Genomic DNA, 24,313 nt, shown 5'->3' with positions numbered 1-24,313 from the left:
ACACGGGCACCCACTCTCGGGGCCTAGGAGAAATCTCTCACCCACTAACTGCGCACCAACCAGGAGACCGGGTAAAATGGCCGCCCCGCTTGTCTTTCTTTGTTTCGGTTTGGCGCGAGTGTTAGCTTGTATTGCCCGGGTTGCCACAGGATCAGTTTTTCCTCGGCTTGGATCTCCATGCCACAGCCTGGTTCAGCCGTTTGTACCGTGGCCTGAATCTATTCACCCCCTTTGCCCGCCTCAGTTTCTATATTCACAGTTACCAGAGAAAGCCGCCCTGTTTAGGTTAGTGAGGAAGGCGGAGCATTTCTTACTCCCTATTTCCTTCGGGGTTTGGTTATATATTTAGCCAATTTTTCACTCGACCATACCTTTGGGTGTATTGCGAAGCATCTGGAGGCTCCAAGTATAGGTTTTTCTGTTTCTGGTTGAAGATCTTGTTGAGTTTTGGGGGAGATTTATCGGAATCGCTTCCTACCCCGCCATTACTCTGACGTCGTCCTCTATATCTTTTAAATGAAGGATTGAGATTAGACTGGGAAAGGATTTGTAAAAAAATTATTAAAAATGCCATTACATGTTTACTTTTAGGAACATGTTCAAATTAAAATTTATTTTTACCTTTATATAATGGTAGTTACAGTTTGTCTTATTGTGTTAAAATGCCCTTAACACCTGATTTTTCTGTTAGACCTATACTAGTAGTATTAATAAAAAGTTAAGGTTTTTTTTAATGTGGTTATTTATGGAACTTATCTCTTATTTAGAAGAATGTTTTCTCATCTTCATGCCTTTTTCAAAGGTCAGAATTAAATTAGGTGAATTAAAAATTTAACAAAAATATAAAACATTAAAATTTTAATATTCATTATAAGTATTCTTATGGACATTTCCAACAAAAATGGGGGCGCTAAATCCATGTCCTTTTTAATGTTTTTTAAAATTTATCTTTTATTTTAGAAAACAAATTTTAATCCCTACTTGGTTTATTCAAAGAAGTTTTTAACATCTTAAATCAATCATTTATTTTTCAGATAGATATCAAAGTGATTTATATTTATCTTCCTTCATTTTTTTTTGTTTTGGTCTCACAATTAAAATATTGAAATGCTTGTGATAAACCTTAACTGAGAAAGGTTAATCTGTAGAATAAATTTCATGAAACTTTACAGAATATCCTGAGTGTCAGCGCTCCTGGTCAGGTGGGTTAATGGACCAGTTTGCCCATCTCAAAAAGATTGTGTTGAAGTCAGATGAGTTAATAGATGAGATGTAAAGTTAGCACAAACACAAGAAATAAGCATAGTCAGCCCAATTCTCTCACTCCTTAGTCTAGTTTTACATCACACCGCTTAATTTCTAGGACTATACATTGAAAAGCTTTGCTGTCTCTCCTTAATGATAGTGTCAGAAAAATGTAATGCCTTTTTTAGTTTTTAATATTTTGCAGAAATCTTTTCTACATGTGTTATAATTAAACTGATATTGTTTGAATGTTCCACTCCCCCAGGATGCCCAAGTCGGTATTTACATGACAGTTAATATTTATAACTATATTTCTGTGTGGTTTCTAGTAAGTTCTATTTAAATAAAGAATGATTTATTTAAATAGAATGATTGAACCTAATGTTAAGTTCAATGAAGTAATTACATTACTACCAAAGAAAAAAGACACAATCTCATGGAGTTGGAAGAAATGCATATGCTATTTCAGCATGTTTGTAAATGAAAAATAAAGATGACATTTGTTTATTTTAGGAGATGTTTATGATTTTGACTCAAATTATACTTATTTCAAAACAGTTAAAGTATTTTGTTCTCTAAATAGTATCACTACAGGACATCAACATGAAAAAAGCTTTCAAAAGTTCCACAGTCCAAGACCAGCAGGTGGTTTCAAAGAACAGCATTCCTAACCCTGTTGCTGACATCTACAACCAGAGCGATAAGCCACCTCCTCTGAATATTCTGACACCGTACAGGTATGGTTTCATGTGTCCTGGGGCCTTTTCAGTACAGACAAGTTGAAAGAGGGCGACGGGCTGTGAGAGCATCTTTCAAATTTTGAAAGTAACAATTGCAGTATTATAGACAATGAAATTAGTCATTGGTACAGAATTGCTAAAGTTTCAGTATTTCAAAATATAGATAAACTTACCTAGAAAAGTGTGAGTTCTAATTTTAGTTTTTAAATGTAAGCATCTTAAGTAAAAGTGAGCACATTATATAACAGTATCCTGTGTGTCTGTGTTGTTCAAAGTCAACTTTAAAGGAACCACATAATTCATTTGTGATTCAGCAAAATAACTGTCAGCATTTCAGCCCTGTAGAGACATTTGTTATTTAATTCAGAAAAAATGCATTCTGCCGCATTAGGGAGTTTTAAAGAGTGAAAATACAATCAATGAATTAACTTTCTGTTACTACAAAATGTTAGGACATATTATCAGGGCCAGACTCCCAAGATAAGGAATGAAAAATAAGTAGTGCAAAAAATTAACATTAAGAAACTAAAATGCTTTTTTACAAACCCTGTGCTACCTCCCGCTGCATCAGTGCTTTCTTTCCATATTTTCTGTCTGTTCCTCTCTTTCCTGTATTCCTTTTCCATATTCTTTCTTGTTGCATGTTGAGTTTCTCTCTTCTTTCCACCCTTCTGTGGAGCTCATTCCTTCAGCCTCTCCTGAGCAGACTGGTGGGGACTGGTCCTCACTGCCCTCCAGGTAAGTGGTGTTGCGTGGGGCCTTCCAGAATTCACTGACTTCTCCTCCATTCTGCCTTCATGGGCCATTGGTCCCTCAGTGGGTGTCCAGAGTTTTTCTTGGTCTCAATTCCTGTCCCTCCTCATGGTCCACGAGTCAGTGTTTGGATCTACAGCTCTGCTGGCAAAGTGGCAGTTCACGCTACAGCCCTTCCTTTCAGCACAGACACAGACTCTCTCAGAAGAACGTAGGAGCCCCTGGAAACGCCGGTGAGAGAGGACCAGGAGCCACATTTTTCTAAGGCTTTAGCACACTACTCTACATGAATGATATGTGTGAACAGTGCTATTGAAAGCCTGATGTTTTAACTTGTAATTTTGCTTGTGTTCAATAGGCATTTTTTTGCAACAATTTCTATTTTACTTACGTACTGGGAGCCATGAGGCTTACTTAACTAAAATTTTCCTAAGAAACCTCACAAAATATTCTGTTCTAAAGAGGAAAAAAACCCCAGAAAACTCAACTAACCATTCTATTTGATTAATCAAGATCAAGATGAAACATTTGTGCTGATTTAAAATTTTTAATTGCACAAAAAAATGAATTGACTTTTATATATATATTGTATGTATATAATCAGTTTTATGGAAAATAAAAATGTTTTTTGACTTTTTAATAGTACGTTTAAGAATAACAGCTCCAATTCAGATCGACTTTTGCTAATACAGTAATGTTTTAGGTATGTGAAGCACAAACTTTAGCAATTGAGGTTAAGTATGACACTGCCACGCCACAGTTAATATATGAGGAGTTCATTGTGACTGAAAAATCAAATATTTAGTTGTTGTAGACAGGACATTTCTGCTTATGTTTTTATGTCCAGGTTCACATTATTTATTTGAGTTTCTGCCCTCATTATGTATTCACTCCATTTTTTTTAATGTACATTTTCTACATCTTAAATTTTGCAGCAAGTTCATGCTCAGATTTTTCTATATCTTCTATGTATTGAAGGCCTTGTATTTAGGGAAATCAATTATGTTTTTCACAATAATGTTATCAATAAAATCTCTAATTCAGTTTGCTTATCAATTAGGGAATTTGGAAACAAAAGGAAGAATTTTAAGAAATCTAAGGTTAACCAGCTAATCACTGGTTAGCTTAGTGATTTTCAGAGAGTGATCAGAATAGTCCTCATAGGAATGAGGGCTGAGGGCTGAGGGCTGAGGGCTGAGGGCCTCTGTTTGATGAGGAGCTGATGGGTTTCGCGGGAACACAAGTTTGCCCTGGAATAATTCACTGAGCTTTCTATTACTATTTAGGCATAAACTCTTTCCTATACTTATTTCACTAATTTTTGCTTTCTCTATGTAACTTAAATTACATTAGAAATGTAAATATTTTGTTTCCTCTTAGAGGTAGTCTATATGCTAGATACTTTTTAAAGCATTACTAGAATAGAGTGTTTAATTTATATCATGACTATTTTCAGATTTGTTATTGATTTATATTACAACTTTGGATTTACGTTGGCTGCATTACTATTTTATGATAAGTTAATAACATATAAAGATTTAGATATTCTTGAGACCATAGTAATTATAGCAGTGCTTAAAACAAAATGGCTACGAGTGAATTATCTTTGTGAGTTACTTCCACTTTAAAAATAATTCATCACTTTTTCCTAGTTCAATTTATACACCATGACTATTTTGCTTCTTTTTAATATATATTTTTAGATATTGGACAAACCTGACTGAGAAAAAGGGTAAAAGGGACAGAGTACTTACTAATTTTTATCCTCATACCATTGACATTCCAGAGTTGAAGTAAATGTGTGTGTATAAAGAATCCATCTGTTTCTGTGTATAGCCCCCTATTGGAATAAACAAGACATTTCCTGAAAATAATTGAAGTATTGTTACTTTATGAGCCATATTGTGATATTTAGGAGCACTTTTTTATACTTGAATATAAATTTTCAAGAGTACTTTTTACCTAATTACTCTAGAAAAAGTTGCTGTTCTTTAATATTTATACTTTTTTTCAAGTAAGGAATTCTGAGAAACTTAATGTATAGAACAGTTAAAGTGCCCCATGTAGATGTTATAATCTCATGAGTTACAATTGCATTAATTTTACGTGCTTATGAAGATAGCTGACAGCCTTTTTTTCTGACTTGTAATATCTTGATTTGTAGAGATGATAAAAAGGACGGGCTGAAGTTCTATACTGATCCTTCCTATTTCTTTGACCTTTGGAAAGAAAAAATGCTACAGGACACAGAAGACAAAAGGAAAGAGAAAAGACGTCAAAAGGTAAATAAATTCCATTAGGGGAAATGTATGTAAATTTATGGAAATGGATTCTTGTTTACAAAGAAATCAGTAAATCTTTTTACTTGAATGGTTGAGATTTTGGATTTAGTGATGAAGGTTTTTTAGAAATTATATTTTTTACCTAAAGAGACTGACAAGTCACTTTATTAAAAACAGTAATATTTTTCAATAAATACTCTTGATTTGTTCTCTAATACTTGCTTTGCTTTCACAAAAGTAATGGCTAAAATTTTAGTATTGTTTGTAACCATGTTTTAAAACTTTGTTCTACCTTTTCAAATTTTATACAGTCAACAGTATCAGAAATAATTCTCTCCTTTCATTGTTTTAAAAGCTTTTGCATTGTTGGGTTGCCACCTAGCTGTAATTATTGCTTTGATGAGCTGTTGATATTGGATTGAAAAGTGTGTGTGATCTGCCAGTTCAGAGCATGGTATTTACTGGAGGAGATACCTTTGGTGGATGGTGGTAGGCAAGATCATTGCAAGTTGAAGGTTGAGAAGCACTTGCATTGTAAGACAAGCATACTCAACTAAGGTGTAAGGACTTCTGTTTTGAAAGTTGTCCCTTTGGGGCCCAAAAATTAGATTTAAGCCACTGAGAAGAGTTTTCCAAAGGCTAATATTTGCTAAGCCTTTTTTTTTTTTTTTTTGTAATTTTCTGAAGTTGGAAATGGGTACGCAGTTAGACAGACTCCTGCATGCACCCGACCAGGATCCACCCGGCATGCCCACCAGGGGGCGATGCTCTGCCCATCTGGGGCATTGCTCTGTTGCAACCAGAGCCATTCTAGCACCTGAGGCAGAGGCCATAGAGCCATCCTCAGTGCTCGGGCCAACTTTGCTCCAGTGGAGCCTTGGCAGTGGGAGGGGAAGAGAGAGACAGAGAGGAAGGAGATGGGGAGGGGTGGAGAAGCAGATGGGTGCCTCTCCTATGTGCCCTGGCCAGGAATCGAACCCAGGACTCCTGCACGCCAGGCTGACGCTCTACCACTGAGCCAACCGGCCAGGGCCTGCTAAGACTTTTTATATGTAAGCTATGTTTGTTTGTTTGTTTTTAATTTAGAAATTAAATTTAATGGAGTCGCATTAGTTCACAAGAACACATAGGCTGTGTTTTTTTAAAAATGACCACATGATTTGCTTGACAAATAGAAGAGTGCTTTAGTTAAGAGAAATGCTTACCTTTTTGTGGGTTCATGGCCTTAAAGTTTTGAGGCGTTTCGGTGTATTGGCTCAGTAGGAGTGACAATTTAGGATCGAAGAGAATTTGAAATTTAAAAAACAGGATTTAGGACAGGAAATATGAAAACAATTTGCAGACTGTCAGTGTAAGACGTTACCACTGAGTTCTAGGAAAGAGTCCAAAGGCTTGGTCCCTCATCCCCTCTTCTCATGCTCCTGGGTTGGGGAGATTAACTGGGAATCTTGGAAGAGTTACTGAGTACTTAAGTATAGGAGTAGTCAAGCTAAGAAGCTGCCAAATACTCAAGTGAAGAAGAGGAAGATCCCATTTTCTAGAATGGAAAAGAAACATACTTAAGATTATTGGTCTTAATTCCCATAGCTCTTGGTAGGACAGGGCAAAACCCCGGAGCTAGTAAGAGCATTTTCCTTTTAAACGTGCTTGTCATGGCCTTGGCCAGTTGGCTCAGTGGTAGAATGTTGACCTAATGTGTGGAAGTCCCAGGTTTGATTCCTGGCCAGGGCACATAGGAGAAGCAACCATCTGCTTCTCCCCCTCTCCCTTTTCTCTCTCTCTCTCTCTCTTTCTCTCTCTTTTCGTCTCCCACAGCCAAGGCCCAGGACACTGAGGATGGCTCCATAGAGCCTCCACCTCAAGTGCTAAAAAATTAAAAATAGCTTGGTTGTGAGCATGGCCCCAGAAGGAGGTTGCTGGGTGGATCCCAGTTGGGTGCTAGTGGGAGTCTGTTTCTATATCTCATTTAAAAAAATAAAACATGCCTGTCCTTTTACATTACCTTCTAGGTTTCCTTTCTCAGTGATACTTTGGAAAAATTGTTTAATCCTTTTGCCAATGTTCTTCGGGGCAAAACAGTCTTTATGTGTGATTATTGTGTCATCAAAATTAGTTGTCATTTTGTTGGCAGTTTTGTCTCATTGCACATTATTCAAACACATAAAATTCTGGTAAATTTCTTATTTATTCATTTATATATAATGATTCTTTTCTTTCTTTTTTAAGTGCCTTTAAGCGCAGGATAAACAGTGGTGAAATGATAGGATTATCACCTCGTGGAGATTGTAGTAGAAACACACTAAATAACCATGCAGCCCCTGGAACTCATAAAGGGAAAGGAATATGAAAATTGTAATACAAATGTGCTTTATATAGGAACAGAATGAGGCAAGCTGTCCTTCATTCTGGGAATCCTCTGGGGTTTTTGAAAAGCAGGTCACTTTCAATTTGAATTTAGTACAGTGTTCTTATTCAGGATGGATATTGGGATCCATTAAAATCTCCCTTTTTTTTCTTTTGATGTTAGTATTTTTATTTTTTGTTTTTTTAAAATATGCCAACATTACATGCAGGTTGTAAAATGTTCAAACTGCACCAAAGTAAATACATTAGTTTAGAAAATTTGGGAATAATGTAAGGCCTGTGGCCGAGGCCAGGCAGGTTCCTGTTGGATTCGGTAAAGGAACTGTGGAGCCAGAGGATGGTGGGCCATTTCCTTTATTAGAGGCTTGCAATGGCAGAAGCTGGCAGGGAAAACCACTCTCTCTCTCTCTCTTTCTCTCTTTCTCTCTCTCTCTCTCAGGACTCACAAGCAATGCAGGCCAGGAGAAAAAAAACCTTCTCTGGCAAACAGGGGCCCCTCCCAGTGGCGGCAGGCAGTCCACAATTTACAATGTGCTGCCCCGTGCTCATGCACCAACCAGGCAAAATACAAGCAAGCAAGCCTAACACACTTGCAACACACTTGTTTGCCTAACAAATAATTTCTCCCTTTCCTGGGCATAACTAACTATGTTACCATTTAGCAGTTTAGCATGCATATTTTTATATTTAGACTTTTTATTCTCATGCATTCATAAATATATGCATTTACATTTCATAGTGTATTTTTATACATTTTTATAGACATGTAAGTTCTGTACTACACATAACTTATACACATACACATATATTGTAAATTTGAAGATGACTTCATTCCTTTTAATAGTTGTATAGTATTCCAAAGTATGGATGTATCATAAACTATTTGCCCATTACTATATTAATGAATATTGAGATTGCTTAAAAATTGTTGCTGTTACAGTAGCGCAATTGGTATCCCTCTACTCACATGCAGATATTTCGTAGGGGTAAATTTTTAGAAGTTGAAGGTGAATGTTAAAAGATACCATCATGGCCCTGGCCGGTTGGCTCAGCGGTAGAGCGTCGGCCTGGCGTGCGGGGGACCCGGGTTCAATTCCCGGCCAGGGCACACAGGAGAAGCACCCATTTGCTTCTCCACCCCCCCCCCTCCTTCCTCTCTGTCTCTCTCTTCCCCTCCCGCAGCCAAGGCTCCATTGGAGCAAAGATGGCCCGGGCGCTGGGGATGGCTCCTTGGCCTCTGCCCCAGGCGCTAGAGTGGCTCTGGTCGCGGCAGAGCGACGCTCCGGAGGGGCAGAGCACCCCCCCTGGTGGGCGTGCCGGGTGGATCCCGGTCGGGCGCATGCGGGAGTCTGTCTCTCCTCGTTTCCAGCTTCAGAAAAATACACGTACAAAAAAAAAAAAAAAAAAAAAAGATACCATCATATTGCTCCTCACCCTTACACTGAACCATTTTTTATTCTTAACAAGCCTCCTTTGGTCCTGGATATTATTATTATTTTTGGTGAGCCCTCCCCCCACCAAAAAAAGTCTGATTTGTGAAAGGTCGAAACTGTGGGATGAACTGACAACACGAGGCTGGTGTGTTCCAAAGGATTGTCTATTTAAAACGCCTGGGTGCAGGTGTACCAGGACGGACCCAAAAGCCGAGTCGGCCCTGGGGAGGGTTGCAGTAGGGTTTCTATAGATTAGTCAGGGGTCTTGGAAAAAGCCGCTGACATCACTGCCTCTATAGGTGCAAAGGAATATTTTTTCGTATGTGGATTGGAGAGGCGCCACAGTTTCTCCAAATTGTTTCTCTCCCGGCTCACCTGTCCAAAGGAGGCCTGTGCTAGTTCACAAGATCCGGGGCTGGCCAGGCAGGCCGAGGCTTCAAGCAAGCCAGTCCCCCTCCTCCCACTGATTTGCAGCATCTCTGGGCCTGTAGCTAGGCTTTTACAAACTACTATTGTGATATAAACTTTCCTAATTGTCAGGTCCCTTTCCAGTATAAGTTTTCTCTGACATTTCTGCAAAGATAAACTTTTAGCTACACTTCCAAGTGAAGGCCAGGAAGCCATAAGTGAGAGAATAGCAAGCCAGTTAACTACAACCACACAGTGAGGGAGGAAATGTTCTGTGTTGAGCCTTGGTCAGATGTTGGATGAAGGGAATTTGAGTTTTAAAGGGAGCTTTGGTTTTAAAAGTGCCATGAACCCAAACCTTACAATTTGTATTACACATCATCTTTATTAACCATTAAATGTGTTCTGTGAATTTTATGTTCACGTTCTTTGCCAATACATTGTCTGCACCTCCTTAACCACTCTGAAACAGTCTGGTCATCACCTGTCCTCACTGCACCCTGAACCACCTGCATCATCTCAGCAAGACTGCCTGAACAGCTTCCTAATTGGCATCTCTACCTTTCCCCTTCAGTCTATTCTCCACAACGTAGGGGCTTTCAGATACCTTTTCTTCTTTGTGTGTCACCCCTTCCCCTTATTTTTCAGTGGTTTCCCATTGCTCTTGGGGTAAAGAACAATATTTTTAACATAGCCTTTAAGGTCTTGCCTATGTTTCTGACCCCTGGGCCATTCACCCTCATTTGCCACTCACCTCTTTCACGTCTCCCCGTGGGATGTACTCCCTCCTCCTCAGAGCCCTTGTACACTGTGCCCTCTCTTGGAATGCATCAGACTCAGGCTTCTTTGCAGCATTAATGCCCATTCACATATGGGTCTTACCTCTCACTCACTCCCAGATGCTGGCCTGACTTCCAGACTAAGCAGCATTCTGTACATGGTACATTTATGTTTTACATTTTATAATCATATATTTATTTCTCTGATTTTATAGGCTTCCTCCATTGGACTGCAAACTCCATGAGGGCAGACACCTGTCTTTTTTTATTGTTGTTTGCCATTGGTATCATCAATGCCTGGCAGGGGCTGGGATGTATACTGCTCACAAAAATTAGGGGATATTTCAAAATGAATATGAAGTGATAAAATATCCCCTAACTTTTGTGAGCAGTATAGTAAGTCCCATAAGCTCACCTGAATTTGGCCATTCAGTCAGCATTGATTGTGTGCTCTAGGTAGAATCATGTGTGGAGAGACTGGAAGAGGAGTATGGTATTTAAAGGCACATAGTTCTTGTCCTTAGGGATCATAAAATTTTATGAGGGAGGCAGGAAAAACATAAACACACAGAGAAATCATTGTTCTCAACTTTAAAGAAGCACCTATGTGGGACCCAAGTATTTATTGAATACATTTTTGCTGGCAAAGTAGGGATGGAGCAAGAAAGAGTCTGTATGGGAAGGTAAGTTCTTACTTTGTTCTGTTTTGGGTTCAGCTTGTTGCAGGACTAGCCTAGATATTTCTTTTAGAAACTAGAAATAGAACATTTTGATTTATTTTTGAAAGAAGATTGCATGTTAAAGAGCCAGTCAAACTATGTAGGGGTAGCCATGATTTCTCTGTATGTTGTCATCAGATGTTTCATCTGTGTATTATAGAAATAAAAGGTATAGTGTATTTAAAACAAGGTGAGAATACTAAAAATGATGGTAAGCAATTCTGGTAGTTGCAGCAAAGTAATTTTTATTTATTATGGTTAAGTAGTAAGTGTTGGTTACTTTTTGTTGGGTCTGTGTTGGGCAAGAGTATGTGCTGTGTTTGATTTTCTAACAGACTGATGGAAAGGGGACTGTCTCTTTGCATATCAGGCTTGTTTCCTGAGCATTATCACTGTATTTAACCTGTTTTCCTTTCCCTTCTGTCTCGGCATGCTTGCTCTCTTTTCCTGGACTTCAGGAGCAAAAGCGTATAGATGGCACAACCCGTGAGGTGAAAAAGGTTAGAAAAGCCAGAAACAGGCGCCAGGAATGGAATATGATGGCGTATGACAAAGAGCTCAGACCCGACAACAGGTTGTCTCAGAGCGTGTACCATGGAGCGTCTTCCGAGGGATCCCTGTCCCCAGATACTAGGTGTGTTTGTGTGTGTGTGTGTGTGTGTGTGTGTGTAGTAGTAGTAGTAGTAGTAGTAGTAGTAGTAGTAGTAGTAATAGTAGTAGTTGTAGTAATAGTAGTAGTTGTAGTAATAGTAGTATTGAGGAGTGCTTGGTTTTTATTATTCCCTGGAAATGACTAGTATTTGGTGTTTATATGGCCACAGTATGTTTCAAATCTTTCCTCAAAAATTTTATCTGTCTTTTCAGTCTGTCTGTCTTTCTAGCTATCAATGTATTTGAAATTTCAAACAATACTTTAAAACAGTTTTATTTTATGTTGGGTTAAGTGGTATGATTTTCCATATCTCTGACTTTTATTTTAGTTTATTGTTCAGTTGGTCTATATAGATGTGTAGTGTTTTAACATGGATTCGGATTTGGGCTTAATGACTTCCGGTGAGTTACATTTTTATTTTAATCATTTAACTCTTTGTCTTACTCTTTAGATTAGAATGTAGAATTTCCTTTGCTACTTGGTATCAAAAAATGATTGGTAGGTAGTAATTGATGCGATTAAGGAATAACTTCATTATTTATTTTGATAACCTTTTGAAAAACTGATGAACAAAAAAAATTTATTTCTGCAGTTCACTAATCTTATGTGCTCTGATTTCAGGAGAAGAATTCTGTTTGTGTTTAAAATTATGTTAGCAATTAAGTAAAATTATTTCTTGCAAGTGTGAATGATGTAGTCGGTACGTCACATTTGTCACAAAAGGATTCATCTAACAGAAACTGACCAGTTGATTTTACTTATGGTTTAATTTCCTATTTCTGCTTTTGTAAAGTTGTTTTGCATTTGCATAATCTCTCAAAGTCTTCCATCATCATTTAAAACTTTGAATAGAGAATTCTTAGATGAGTGAAGGATCTTTCAAAAACAGCAACAACCTGAACCTGGCCTTCAATTTGTGTTCTTTTTAAATAAATTTTATCTTTATAACCTCAGTGTTTAGCACAGACTCTGTGTGCAGAAGCTATTTAATATTTACTATTTATAGGGCCTGTAAATATTCCTACTTCAGAAGGGCTGTAAGTTATTCACTGGATATGAGGCAAGTTCTTAGGTAATTTTTCTGCATGAGTTGTTACCTGCTAAATATTAGAGAATTACTGGAGCTCTAGTCTCAAGTTTGACTCTTAGAGCTTATTTCTGTTGATGATAAGAATAGCGATACAGTTCTGCTTATAGTTCTTCGGGTGGAGAGGAGCCCTTAAACTTGATAGCTCCCAGGATGCCAGTTTTGTGTCTTGTATTCTTCCAGCTAATTTAGTTGTATTGTTTACTCATGCAAAATATATACTCTATTTTATAATACTCCATATGTACTCTTTTATTTCAGTACATACAGATGGATAATAATTGTCAATCCCTCCATTGAGTGGTTGATACTCTAATACAGTGCTTATCAAAGTGTGCGCCAGGACGCACTGGTGCGCCCTAGAAGATTTCCAGGTGCGCCCTATGATATTCCAGAGAAATATGTGCCTGTTGGGGACCAAAAAACCAACAGGGTTTTTGGAGTTTAGATTTTTGGGGGACAGAGGTGTGGGGAATTGGCTGTAAGCTGACAGTCTGCCCAACCCCCCACCTCACTTGCCTGATTAGGTTGCAAAAGGCTGTTAAGCTGTGGTGCTGGATTGTTTACACTACCCCCATGTTCCCCAGAAAGACTGGAGGCAAGCTTCTTCTATCCTTTGTTTGGTGTAAAGTTAAGATGAGCCTGACTGGGTGGTGGCACAGTGGATAGAGCATCGGACTAGAATGTGGAGGACCCAGGTTCAAGACCCCAAGGTCTCCAGCTTGAGCACGGGCTCATCTGGTTTGAGCAAAGCTCACCAGCTTGGACCCACGGTCGCTGGCTTGAGCAAGGGGTTACTCGGTCTGCTGTAGCCCCGCGTTCAAGGCACATATAAGAAAGCAATCAATGAACAACTAAAGTGCCACAACGAAAAACTGATGATTGATGCTTCTCATCTCTCTGCATTCTTGTTTGTTCCTGTCTGTCCTTCTCTCTGACTCTCGCTCTGTCTCTGTAAAAATAGAAACAAAAAAAAAACCCAAACAAAAAGATATGTATGGTGGGGGTTTTCTGCACTCAACACAATTAAGAGTAAAAAGAGAGGAATTCTTCAATGTATTGATGAGGAAATGAGAGTTTGCCTTTCAAATATATGCCCAAACATTGAAGAAACCACTAGGACACATCAGGCTCATGTTTCTCTTAAAAACAAGAATGAAAAAACTTAACACATTCTTGCCAGGACCTGCCAAATTTACTAAATCTTACTAAGAATGTATCTGTATATATAAGGTCTACCGGAAAGTTCTGTCCGTTTTTGGAATAAAACAAAATACAAATTTTTCTTACCATCAATAAACTTTATTAAATAATATAATTGCCATTATTATTAATGATTTCTTGCCAGCGTGAGGGCAATTTGTATATCCTATTTTTGAAAAATGTTTTATCTTTTGATGTGAAAAATTGAACCAGTGCTTGTTTGATATCTTCTTCATTTTTGAATTTTTTGCCCTTTAAAAAATTTTCTAAGGACAAAAACAAGTGATAGTCTGAGGGTGCTAAGTCCGGGGAATATGGTGGATGCGACAGACATGCTTCTGTAGCATTTCTTCCTTGTTGAAATTCGTAAAAATTACAGTGGCGTAAATGAACTTTATCAATAGCCATGGGTACACTATGGCTTCACACATAAGACTAACGTGAATCAACTTTTAGTTAATTTGCTACGTCAGTATGTATACATTAAGTGATAAAGATAGAGAGGCACACATGCGCCAAATAAACATGTGCTTATGTGTCGAAACTTGTTGTGATAGAAACAGACAGCACTTTCCGGTAGACCTTTTATAAAAAGATAATTTTTTGTCGTTTTTTTATTTTTTTAACCCCAATTTTTTTACGAATTCTAAAAAGCATAACTCAAAAAATATAACATAAAAGTGTTTTTTAATGTCAGAATAAATTTAATTTTGTCATGTTTATTTCATTTAATTAATTACCATAAAAGCATGCTTGGATTTTATATATTTTTTTAATATTTGACTTAATTATTATAACATTTTTCAGAAATTTGTATATAGTGTGTCTATAGTTATTTGTAGGATTTTAATTTTAATTTAATTTAATTTTATTTTATTTTTTTTTTTTTTCTGAAGCTGGAAACGGGGAGAGACAGTCAGACAGACTCCCGCATGCGCCCGAACGGGATCCACCCGGCACGCCCACCAGGGGGCGACGCTCTGCCCACCATGGGGCGATGCTCTGCCCCTCCGGGGCGTCGCTCTGCCGCGACCAGAGCCACTCTAGCGCCTAGGGCAGAGGCCAAGGAGCCATCCCCAGCGCCCGGGCCATCTTTGCTCCAATGGAGCCTTGGCTGCAGGAGGGGAAGAGAGAGACAGAGAGGAAGGAGGGGGGCGGTGGAGAAGCAAATGGGCGCTTCTCCTATGTGCCCTGGCCGGGAATCGAACCTGGGTCCCCCGCACGCCAGGCCGACGCTCTACCGCTGAGCCAACCAGCCAAGGCCAATTTTAATTTTATTTTATTTTTTACAGAGACAGAGTGAGTCAGAGAGAGGGATAGATAGGGACAGACAGACAGGAATGGAGAGAGATGAGAAGCATCAATTATTAGTTTTTTCATTGCATGTTGCAACACCTTAGTTGTTCATTGATTGCTTTCTCATATGTGCCTTGACCGCGGGCCTTCAGTGGACCGAGTAACCCCTTGCTGGAACCAGCGACCTTGGGTCCAAGCTGGTGGGCTTTTGCTCAAACCAGATGAGCCCGCGCTCAAGCTGGTGACCTCGGGGTCTCGAACCTGGGTCCTCTGCATCCCAGTCCGACGCTCTGTCCACTGCGCCACCGCCTGGTCAGGCTATTTGTAGGATTTTAAATGCGCCCCGACTTAAAAAATTTTGAGAGCCACTGCTCTAATATCTGAGATTTAGATTGCTTCATGCAGGGTATAAAATTAGTGGCCATTCAGATAATTTAGTATTCTACCTTTGGGTCTGTGGTTTTAGATATATCTTCACATCTCTTATTTTTCAAAAAGCAAATGGAATTATCAGTTTTGTTTCTTTAGAATTTCCTTTTGTTGTCTCATACTGGTTTCCATGGCCTCTTACTACATTCATGTATCAGAAAATAGATTATAATTAATCACTGCACTTGGGTCACAGCCCTTAAATTAATTTAGAAATATTTTATTTTACTAAAGTGAATCACTTTTTCATATTATAAAATAAGTTTATGTACATTTTTTGAGGGGGGTATATTTCCGAAGTTAGAAGTAGGGAGGCAGTCAGACAGACTCTCGCATGCGCCTGACCGTGATCCACCCAGCATGCCCACCAGGGGGCGATGCTCTGCCCATCTGGGGCTTTGCTCTGCTGCAACCTGAGCCATTCTAGCACCTGAGGCGGAGACCATTGAGCCATCCTCAGTGCCCAGGACAACTTTGTTCCAATGGAGCCTTGGCTGCAGGAGAGGAAGAGAGAGAAAAGAGAGGGGGAAGGATGGAGAAGCAGATGGGTGTTTCTCCTGTGTGCCCAGACCGGGAATCGAACCCGGGACTTCCACACACCAGGCTGACGCCCTACCACTGAGCCATCCGGCCAGAGCCAAGTTTTTTTATATTTGGTAATTACAGAAAACATTGAAATATTATCCATAATCATGTTGTCCAGAGAAACTGCTATTTGCACTTGGTGTATTTTTTCTTTAGTCTTTTTTTCTATGCAGGTCTCTGTTTTTCTTGTACAAAATTGAAATCATGCTCTATATTTTCTATCTTTTGACTTTTTTATATTTATATTTTAAGTGTTATTTAGAAATGTGGCTCTTAGTGGATATATTCAGAATAACTGAAGGACATTTAAATATTAAGTTTCATGGCTTGTATATAATAAAGCTGTTCATATAAGTAGTATATTTTAACCCAGGTCACATAAGCTAATCACAAAATTTTTCTCTCTTTATAGATTATCAGGAATTTTCTTTAATTCTGAGTGTAAATTTAGGATGAGACTTGATTAGATGCTTGCCCATGGCCCTCTTTCACCATTATGTGGGAGGTGTGAGACTTCCACTGTCCCTGTGCTGTTTCTCATCCTGCTCTGGGCCCTACGTTATAGCTCTGACTCTGCCCGCCTGTCTATCCACAGAACCCTGGGGGAGTCACTGGGTTCTCCCACCGAGTCTCCACTGCTTGTACTTCCTGTTTCCGTATCATCTCACTCCTACCGGTTCTCTAGATGCTACCGGACAGCTCCACTCACCTGCGCATTGGCACAGTGTCTCTGCAGCTGAGTTCTACCTTCCTACATGGGGGTCTTTGTCACCCAGCAGTCACCCCACTCCTCACCTCTCTTCCAGCCCGCTGGATCCCCCTTTAGATGGGCCTTTACTCTGCAACTTCTCAGTCCTGTCTCCTGCACCTTTCCCCCATGCCCTGCCCTCTACATCCCTGCTGTAATTCTCAAATTCAGACACTCCCTGCCTGTTCCTTCACTCACTCATCCATCTGGTCATCCCTCTTTATACAGGCTCTTTGCCTCCTGTCACAAAGCACTTTATAAAGACTGTACTCTAAATTAATCCAGAATATTTATAATTTCTCACTTCTCATATCATGAGAAACACTATATTTTTATAGATAACTTTATTTCCCTTAGAAAGTTATACATATAACCTATGACAAAGTCACACACACAGAATTAAGCCCACATTACCAGTGACTCCAGAATTTTAGGTATTTACATTGTGAAAATATGCCAACTCTAAATACAGGTCAGGTTATTTCCCTGTTAAAAATATTTTTAACTTACTTATAGCAGTTTGCATAGTTAAAAAGACATAATCATATGCACACTGTAATATAGAATTTATACTGCAATTAGGGAAGAAAAGAGTGAGTTATTAGTTATTATTATACTGCAATTAGAGAAGGGGAAAAAATGAAGCAGTCTCTTGTCAGGTGGAGAGCTTTCCTATGCCATTCGATTCTGCAGCTAAGTTCAGTTGGTGTCTCTGCTCCTCCGCATCCCGTGTGTCTGCTGTCTTCAGAGAGAGAAACACAAGCTGAGTCCTACCCGGAATGAGCAAATGTATGTGCGAAAAGTCAGAACCAGAAGAGAAGAGTGGGAGAAGAGGGAAATGGGCATTGAGTTTTTGAGTGACGAGTGAACACTGAACCTGGCAGGGAGCACGACAGAGGACAGGACGTCCAGAGGCAGAGGCGGATTTAACGGTGGGCGCACCAGGCACGCACCTTGGGCCCTGACTTTCGAAGGTCCCTGCAAACCCCAACTTTACACTTTTTTCTAATGACTCCAAGTTTGGTTTCATATGTGCAATTTTAACATTAATAGTACATAGTATTTTTTATGTATTTAAAAATATGGTTAACATGTATTGTTATTTTTTCTTTCTCTCTCTTTTTTTTTAAGGGGCCCAAATATTTTCTTCTGTGCCTGGGGCCTCACCTGACTTTAATCCACCTCTGCCCAGAGGGTTTGTCATTTTACTCTTTGGGTTGCCAGTCTCAGGCTGCCCACGCTGCTTTGGTCATCCTAAGAGGATATGCAGCTCCTGTACTGACCGCATGTCCTGTAACTGGGCCAGGAGCGTGACTGTCCATCACTGACGCCATGGCACTGTACGGCTGCAGCATTCCACAAGTCCCTGTGTCCTCCTGAGGGCCTGGCTAGTGTCTGTCTGAGCTCTGTCAACTACTGCACGACCTCCCTTCCTTTCAGTGTTTCACCCGCAGGTGCATTCAAGGAAAACAGAACGGCCCTTCTGTGCTGCACCTGTTCTTTCTTTTGGCTAAATACATTTCTTCTGTGGAAGAAAACCGTTTCCCCATTCTGCGTTCTTGATTTCTTTTTCTGTTCTTACTGTTAGTATTCATCCAGTTCATCTGCCATTTCGTAATTTCTAACGATAGGTTATCAATTTCATGACCACTGAAGTTCTCTGTCTTCGACGCTGTTTTTAAATTAAATGGACCTTCTCTTGTAGCCTTCTCTCTCACAAAAAGGTACACTGAAATATTGTGAAATGGGGCTCTGCTATTTCCTGCTTGCCAGTCTCTCCAACTTAGTCACTTCAAAGCTATGAGTCTGAATCCATGTAACACTGGGCTTACTGCTAAGGTAAAAATGATATTGTTGCTTGGAAGCCTCATGGGGCTACACCTAGTTGACAAGTGAAGGAAATAAATGTGTGATTTCTGTGCTTAGCAATGTTATTATTCAAATATATGCTTATGCCTGTTAGGGGAAGTCTTTTTAACTTAACTGGAATTTCTTCCACCCTTTCTTTGGACGTCAGGTCTCACGCTTCAGATGTCACAGACTACTCATACCCAGCCACTCCCAACCACTCCCTGCACCCACAGCCCATCACCCCTGCGTATGCAGCAGGCGACGCACAGCCACATGGGCCAGCCAGCCAGGCCCCCGAGCATGAGTACCGACCGCCCTCAGCCTCAGCAAGGCACATGGCCCTGAACAGACCTCAGCAGCCACCTCCACCACCCCCACCACAGGCGACAGAGGGCCCCCAGGCCTCGGCTCCAGCAGACTACGGGTACTTTGTATTCCTTGTGCTCTGATTGCTGCTCACTATTGGAATGGAATCATGCTGTGTGTGATATAAGTGTTTCAGTTGAATAGTTATATTTTAGAAGCCAGAATGCAGCCCAGAATAATTGAATAAAGATACTACTGGTTATGACAAATTCTGTTAAAAAAAATTCAGTGTCATACTACCTCCCTTTCTTTATTATGGATAAATCTTAGGTTTGTGTTTGTGTTCATGGGTACATTCCCTCTGTACACAAGTTCATGTATGTTTGAGTGGGTCATTAATCTGAGGCCTTGATAAAGGATGGAACTCCAATTTTGTGAGCCTGTCCCAAATCCTCCGTTTTCTTCACATATCCGGGTGAACCACAGAGAATCCGTACCACCAGGGAGAGCACCACAGCACGGCTCCTGTGCGTCACTTCCCACACGTGGCTGTGTGTCTCCTTTCTCCACCTCGTGGTACCCATTTCTCGTTTCAGTCATGTGGGGAAAATTCAAACACCCCCTAGAAAAGACCCTCATGTTCAAGTGTTTAATAATTTAATCCTGTATTTTGATGGGCTGTCTTAACTCTCTCGTTTTTTGCTTAGCCCTAATCTTGAAAGAGTTACCCTCCAGAGTCAATGCCCAAGAAAGTTGAATGTGTGTTTCCATTAACCATGTATTCTTTGGTCCAGAGAAGCATGTGTCACTTTCTAAGTGTATGTCCCTCAGCTTTCAGGGCCTGCTCCCTCACCACACGGTCCTGGCTGTTTCCCATCATTGGTTCTTATTAAGTCAGGACTCCCAGAGCCTGTCTGAGACTCTTAAGTGTCAGGCAGAAAGAGGGTCTGGGATCCAGTTGGTTTGGAAAACTTTTGACTAAATAAAATTCAGCAGATTTCTTGGTTGAAGGACTTCTCAAAGCTTTTGATACTCTAATGGGCATTGTAGACTTGGGGGATTTCCATGGACGTGGGATATAAACTACAGAATTTTTCAAATCTGATTGGCCACAGAACCCTTGTAAGAGAAGTTAGTGAACCACCTGTTTTTTTTTTTTTAATAAATAAATTTTTATTAATTTTAATGGAGTGACATCAATAAATCAGGGTACATATATTCAAAGAAAACATGTCCAGGTTATCTTGTCATTCAATTATGTTGCATACCCATCACCCAAAGTCAGATTGCCCTCCATCAGAACCACTTGTTCTTGAGATGCCCAGTATGAAGGATGCATTTGTATTGCTGTTCTTACCTCTGCAGTCAACTCTTTTATTCTAGCATTTCACAGAAAGTTAGTTTTTGTGTGGTTATCTTTTGAATGCATTTCAGTGCATGATTGTGAATTACATCGTAGTGAACAATGTAGATCTGTGAAAACAACTGACCCAAAGGGTGTAGATATTGCATCCAGCAGTATTTTAAGTCCCAATGACAGTCTGCATTATGTGTGGGGAAGCCTTTCTGTTAGCCGTGCTGGAGCCTCAGACATGACCCTTTGCTGCTGTTTTAGTAACTCTGTGTTTCCTCTCTCATTAGGATGCTCCCGGCCCAGATCGTTGAATATTACAGCCCCACAGGACCACCCCCTCCCCCCCCACCCCCCATGATCCCTTCAGCACAAACTGCTTTTGTCAGTCCTCTGCAGATTCCCATGCAGCCCTCCTTCCCAGCTTCAGCTGGGTCCTCTTTCCCAGCGCCGCCTCACCCGCCCTCCACGGGGCTGGTGGTCACGGCCCCGCCTCCCCCAGGCCCTCCGCCACCCCCACCGGGCCCTCCTGGTGCTGGCTCTTCTCTGTCATCCTCCCCTATGCACGGCCTGCCAGTGGCTGAGGCCAAGCGACAAGAAGCCGCACAGCCACCCATAAGTGATGCTCGCAGTGACCTTCTGGCTGCCATTCGAATGGGTAAGTGATCCCCAAGCATGCCATCCTCCATTCCCAGAGAGAGCCTGTCTCCAGCCAGCGACAGCCTCGTCTTTAGGGACATTTCCGACACTACATTGTTTTTTAGAATGTGGTTAAAGGAGCTTTATTTGATATTTTAAAAAAATAGTAGATCTTTTTACCATTGCAAAGTAAATGTATAATGATAAAGAACTGAACATTCAGGAAAGTTTTATTTGACTAGAAATAAATAATATAAATGATTATTAATTGACTCTTTTCTCTACATTCTACTCTACTAATAAAATTATGAGAGAAAATGAGCTCATATTAAAGATTTTATGGGGTTTTTAAATATCTGAGCTGTGTCCTAGAGTTTTCATATATTTAGCCTAATGAGCTTAGCCAATAGTTTTTAACATTTATGTAGCAGCAAAACTCTTTTGTCAAATGAAAGTCCTATATTGAACCCCCAGAACACGAAATGTGGAAGTCAGGCGTCTGGGGTCAGGTCAGCATGGGGAGCCTGGGCTCTCCCCACTATGGCCTCCCCTCAGAACCCTCATTAAACATCTGCTTCTCCTCGTTTGTTCTTTACCCCAGGTCAGAGCCCAGGATTGAGGGCCATTGCCAGGAATTAGAAATATGCTGAAAGCTGCTCAGACACTGTGGGGCCACACGGCCTCTTGGTCATAGTGTAGTTATTTCAGTTTGGCAGTGCCTGAGGAGCCTGGCTGTAGCAGCAGTGACATCCTTCACAGGACAGCTGGGCACGGCTGCCTCTGCTCTTTGCTTGAGCACCATGAGTCAGTCCTGAGTGTGGCTCACACACCTGCAGATCCCAGGTTTCTCATCTGTCTTGAATGTCATTGGCACATTTTGATTTTTCAAGAAAAAAAAGTCTCAGAATTATTTAATTGATAATGAATTGATTCATTGATAATGAATTTGGGGCCATAATAGGACATGTTTCAATTTTAAACAGCTGTGTGAGCCCTGACCAGTATGAGTGGTACATGTAAATATCTAGCTATGAGGATCTGATCATGAGAAAGCCTCTGATGAGCCTGTATTATAGACACTGTACAAAACCATGAGGGTCATAAAACACCAAGACTGAGGAACTTCCCCAATTAAGGAGTGTTAATGAAACACAACTAATGTTAACAATGGGTGATCTGTATTGGATCCCAAACCTGGTGGAGACTGTTTTTCATTTGCTGTATTAGGTCTATTGGCAAAATTTAAATAATGTTTAGACTGGATAGTGGTACTGTATCTATGCTAATAGTCTGAATTTGATAACTGTTTTGGTTTTTTTTAGGAATTATGCATTAACTATTTTAGAGGCAAAGGGAAAAATAGCAAATTATGTGCTACTTATTCTCAAATGTCCAGAAGAAAGTGCTGCCTATATGTGTTTGTTTTTTGGTTTTTGGTTTTTTACTTTTCCCATCTATTTGAGAGAGAAAGAAGCATCAATTCATTGTTCCCCTTAGTTGTTCCATTTAGTTGTGTACTCATTGGTTGCTTCTTGTACGTACCCTGACGAGGGATCAAACCCACAACCTCAGTGTGCTGGGATGACGCTTTATCCACTGAGCCACCAATCAGGGCATATGTGTATTATTTACAATGATAGAGAAAGACTGCTAAAACAAATGTGATCAAATGTTACCATTTGAGGAATCTGGATGTAGGCCATATGGAAGCATTTTAATACTAGTCTTACAGCTACTCTATAAATGTGAAACTATTTCAAAAGAAAAAGTTAAAGAATTTATACATTAAATCATCACATAACCCATTTTGTTGCTTACTAAATAAGAGGGTAGAGGGTTGTATTTTATATCCATTTTCAGCATAATTGTTGAAACAAAATTTTCTGTTACCTCTGCAGGTTAGCCAAGAGCTGTCCAAGCCTGTCCAGGAGAATGTCCTTTTATAATAGAAATGTTTCATGTTTACATGGTCCAACATAGTAACCACTAGCCACTATCAGGTTACCTTGAAACAGTCATATGTGGCTAGTGGCTACCACGTTAGACCATGCAACTCTAGAATATTTTTTGATGGTGTTCATGTGCCCTGAAATTACAACTTTTTTATGTTTCAACACATTGCTTCACTATAAAAAAATGTTATGACTTGGAGTACACATTCTTTTTTTTTGTTATGAAACTTCTATTTTCAAAACTTTTCTCCCTTCAAATTTCCAAAACTGTTTATCCTTAGTGTATGTATATAACAAAGTCAAGTAGATTTTCTAGTTTGTTTTTCTTTAATTTGGAGCAAGCAAAAGAATTTAATTCCAAACCATGTATTGTGTTTCTAGGAATTCAGCTGAAAAAAGTTCAAGAGCAGCGTGAACTAGAGGCCAAGCGTGAACCTGTGGGGAATGACGTGGCCACCATCCTGTCCAGACGCATAGCGGTGGAGTACAGCGATTCCGACGATGACTCGGAGTTTGATGAAAACGACTGGTCTGACTGAGGCAGTGTGCAGGGACAGCATGGTAACAAGACTGGTGGCCGGCCAGGAGACCATGTGTTGAAGTGTATTGAAAATTTTAAGTGGTCTCAACACCCAAATAGTGGTATTATAATCCTGTAGCTTAGCAACTTTTGTATTAATAATGTGATATTGCTTTTGCACATCCAAAAATTCTGGGTTCTTTCAGTACTTACTGCATAATACTTAAGTGCCACTAAACACAGCAGATCGTGCAGCACACAAGAAAATAAGCTGTAATTATTGCATTGTCCTGAAAACAGCATTTTGCTTCCTTTTTCTTGGCCATGATAACGTTCGGTGCAGTTTGGTTTTACTCGTACCTTCTGATCCTGCAGACTTGCCATGTGTTTGTGAAGCTGCTTGGGTTTAGGCCTGGGCAGGATTAATGACTGCGTCATTGTGACGTCTTCCAGTCAGTGATACTGTTTCAACTGTGTGTGTGTGTGTGTGTGTGTGTGTGTGTGTGTGTGTGTGTGTGTGTTTCAGAAGTTGGTTCTAGAGAGAAAGTTTTAACAAAGTCAGGAGAATCCAATGCTTCTGCTCTTGTTTTCTTAGCGTGATAAACTCCGTGAATTTGAATGTTCTTTTGAATAAAATTTCATTGCCTTTGCACGTTCTTATAAAATGTGAAATTGGAAGGGCCCTTTACAGGCACAATTCCTGATGGGCATTCATTTTAGTCGATGCTGTTGATAATTTTTTAAGAGGCAAGCTGTTCAGTAGTAATAAAAATGAAGGACGGGTCCTTTTTCCTTCAGGGGCCATTGGGGATGACACTCAGAACAGCCCGGCAGAACAGACCCAGCGGTCTGGAAGCTGCAGGCCGAGCTGGGCAGATGCTGCTGAGTGTCGGCTCCGGACGCAAGGGGACTTGCGTCTTTCCCTTCCCAGGAGCCCTGTCCCAAGTGAGACCAGCTGGAGTTCTCAGCTC

At 40.1% G+C, this 24,313-nt stretch overlaps 1 protein-coding gene across 9 annotated transcripts in view; it reads left to right on the top strand.

The window, feature by feature from the left end:
• The window catches only part of WASF3 (WASP family member 3), a 193,169-nt gene extending 169,204 nt beyond the window's left edge, over positions 1-23,965 (top strand). For all 9 annotated transcript variants that reach the window (XM_066369236.1, XM_066369229.1, XM_066369238.1 and 6 more), the window contains 6 exons: positions 1,829-1,982; positions 4,903-5,020; positions 11,182-11,357; positions 18,741-18,998; positions 20,522-20,889; positions 23,204-23,965. In XM_066369236.1, the coding sequence (XP_066225333.1) occupies positions 1,829-1,982; positions 4,903-5,020; positions 11,182-11,357; positions 18,741-18,998; positions 20,522-20,889; positions 23,204-23,361 (1,232 nt within the window). In that variant the 3' untranslated portion in view covers positions 23,362-23,965. The remainder of the gene's footprint in view (positions 1-1,828; positions 1,983-4,902; positions 5,021-11,181; positions 11,358-18,740; positions 18,999-20,521; positions 20,890-23,203) is intronic.
• Positions 23,966-24,313: the final 348 nt, after the last annotated feature.

Source organism: Saccopteryx leptura, chromosome 2 (genome assembly GCF_036850995.1).
Source record: "Saccopteryx leptura isolate mSacLep1 chromosome 2, mSacLep1_pri_phased_curated, whole genome shotgun sequence".
In the NCBI taxonomy this organism is placed as follows: Eukaryota; Metazoa; Chordata; class Mammalia; order Chiroptera; family Emballonuridae; genus Saccopteryx; species Saccopteryx leptura.
This window is presented reverse-complemented; position numbering and strand designations above follow the sequence as displayed.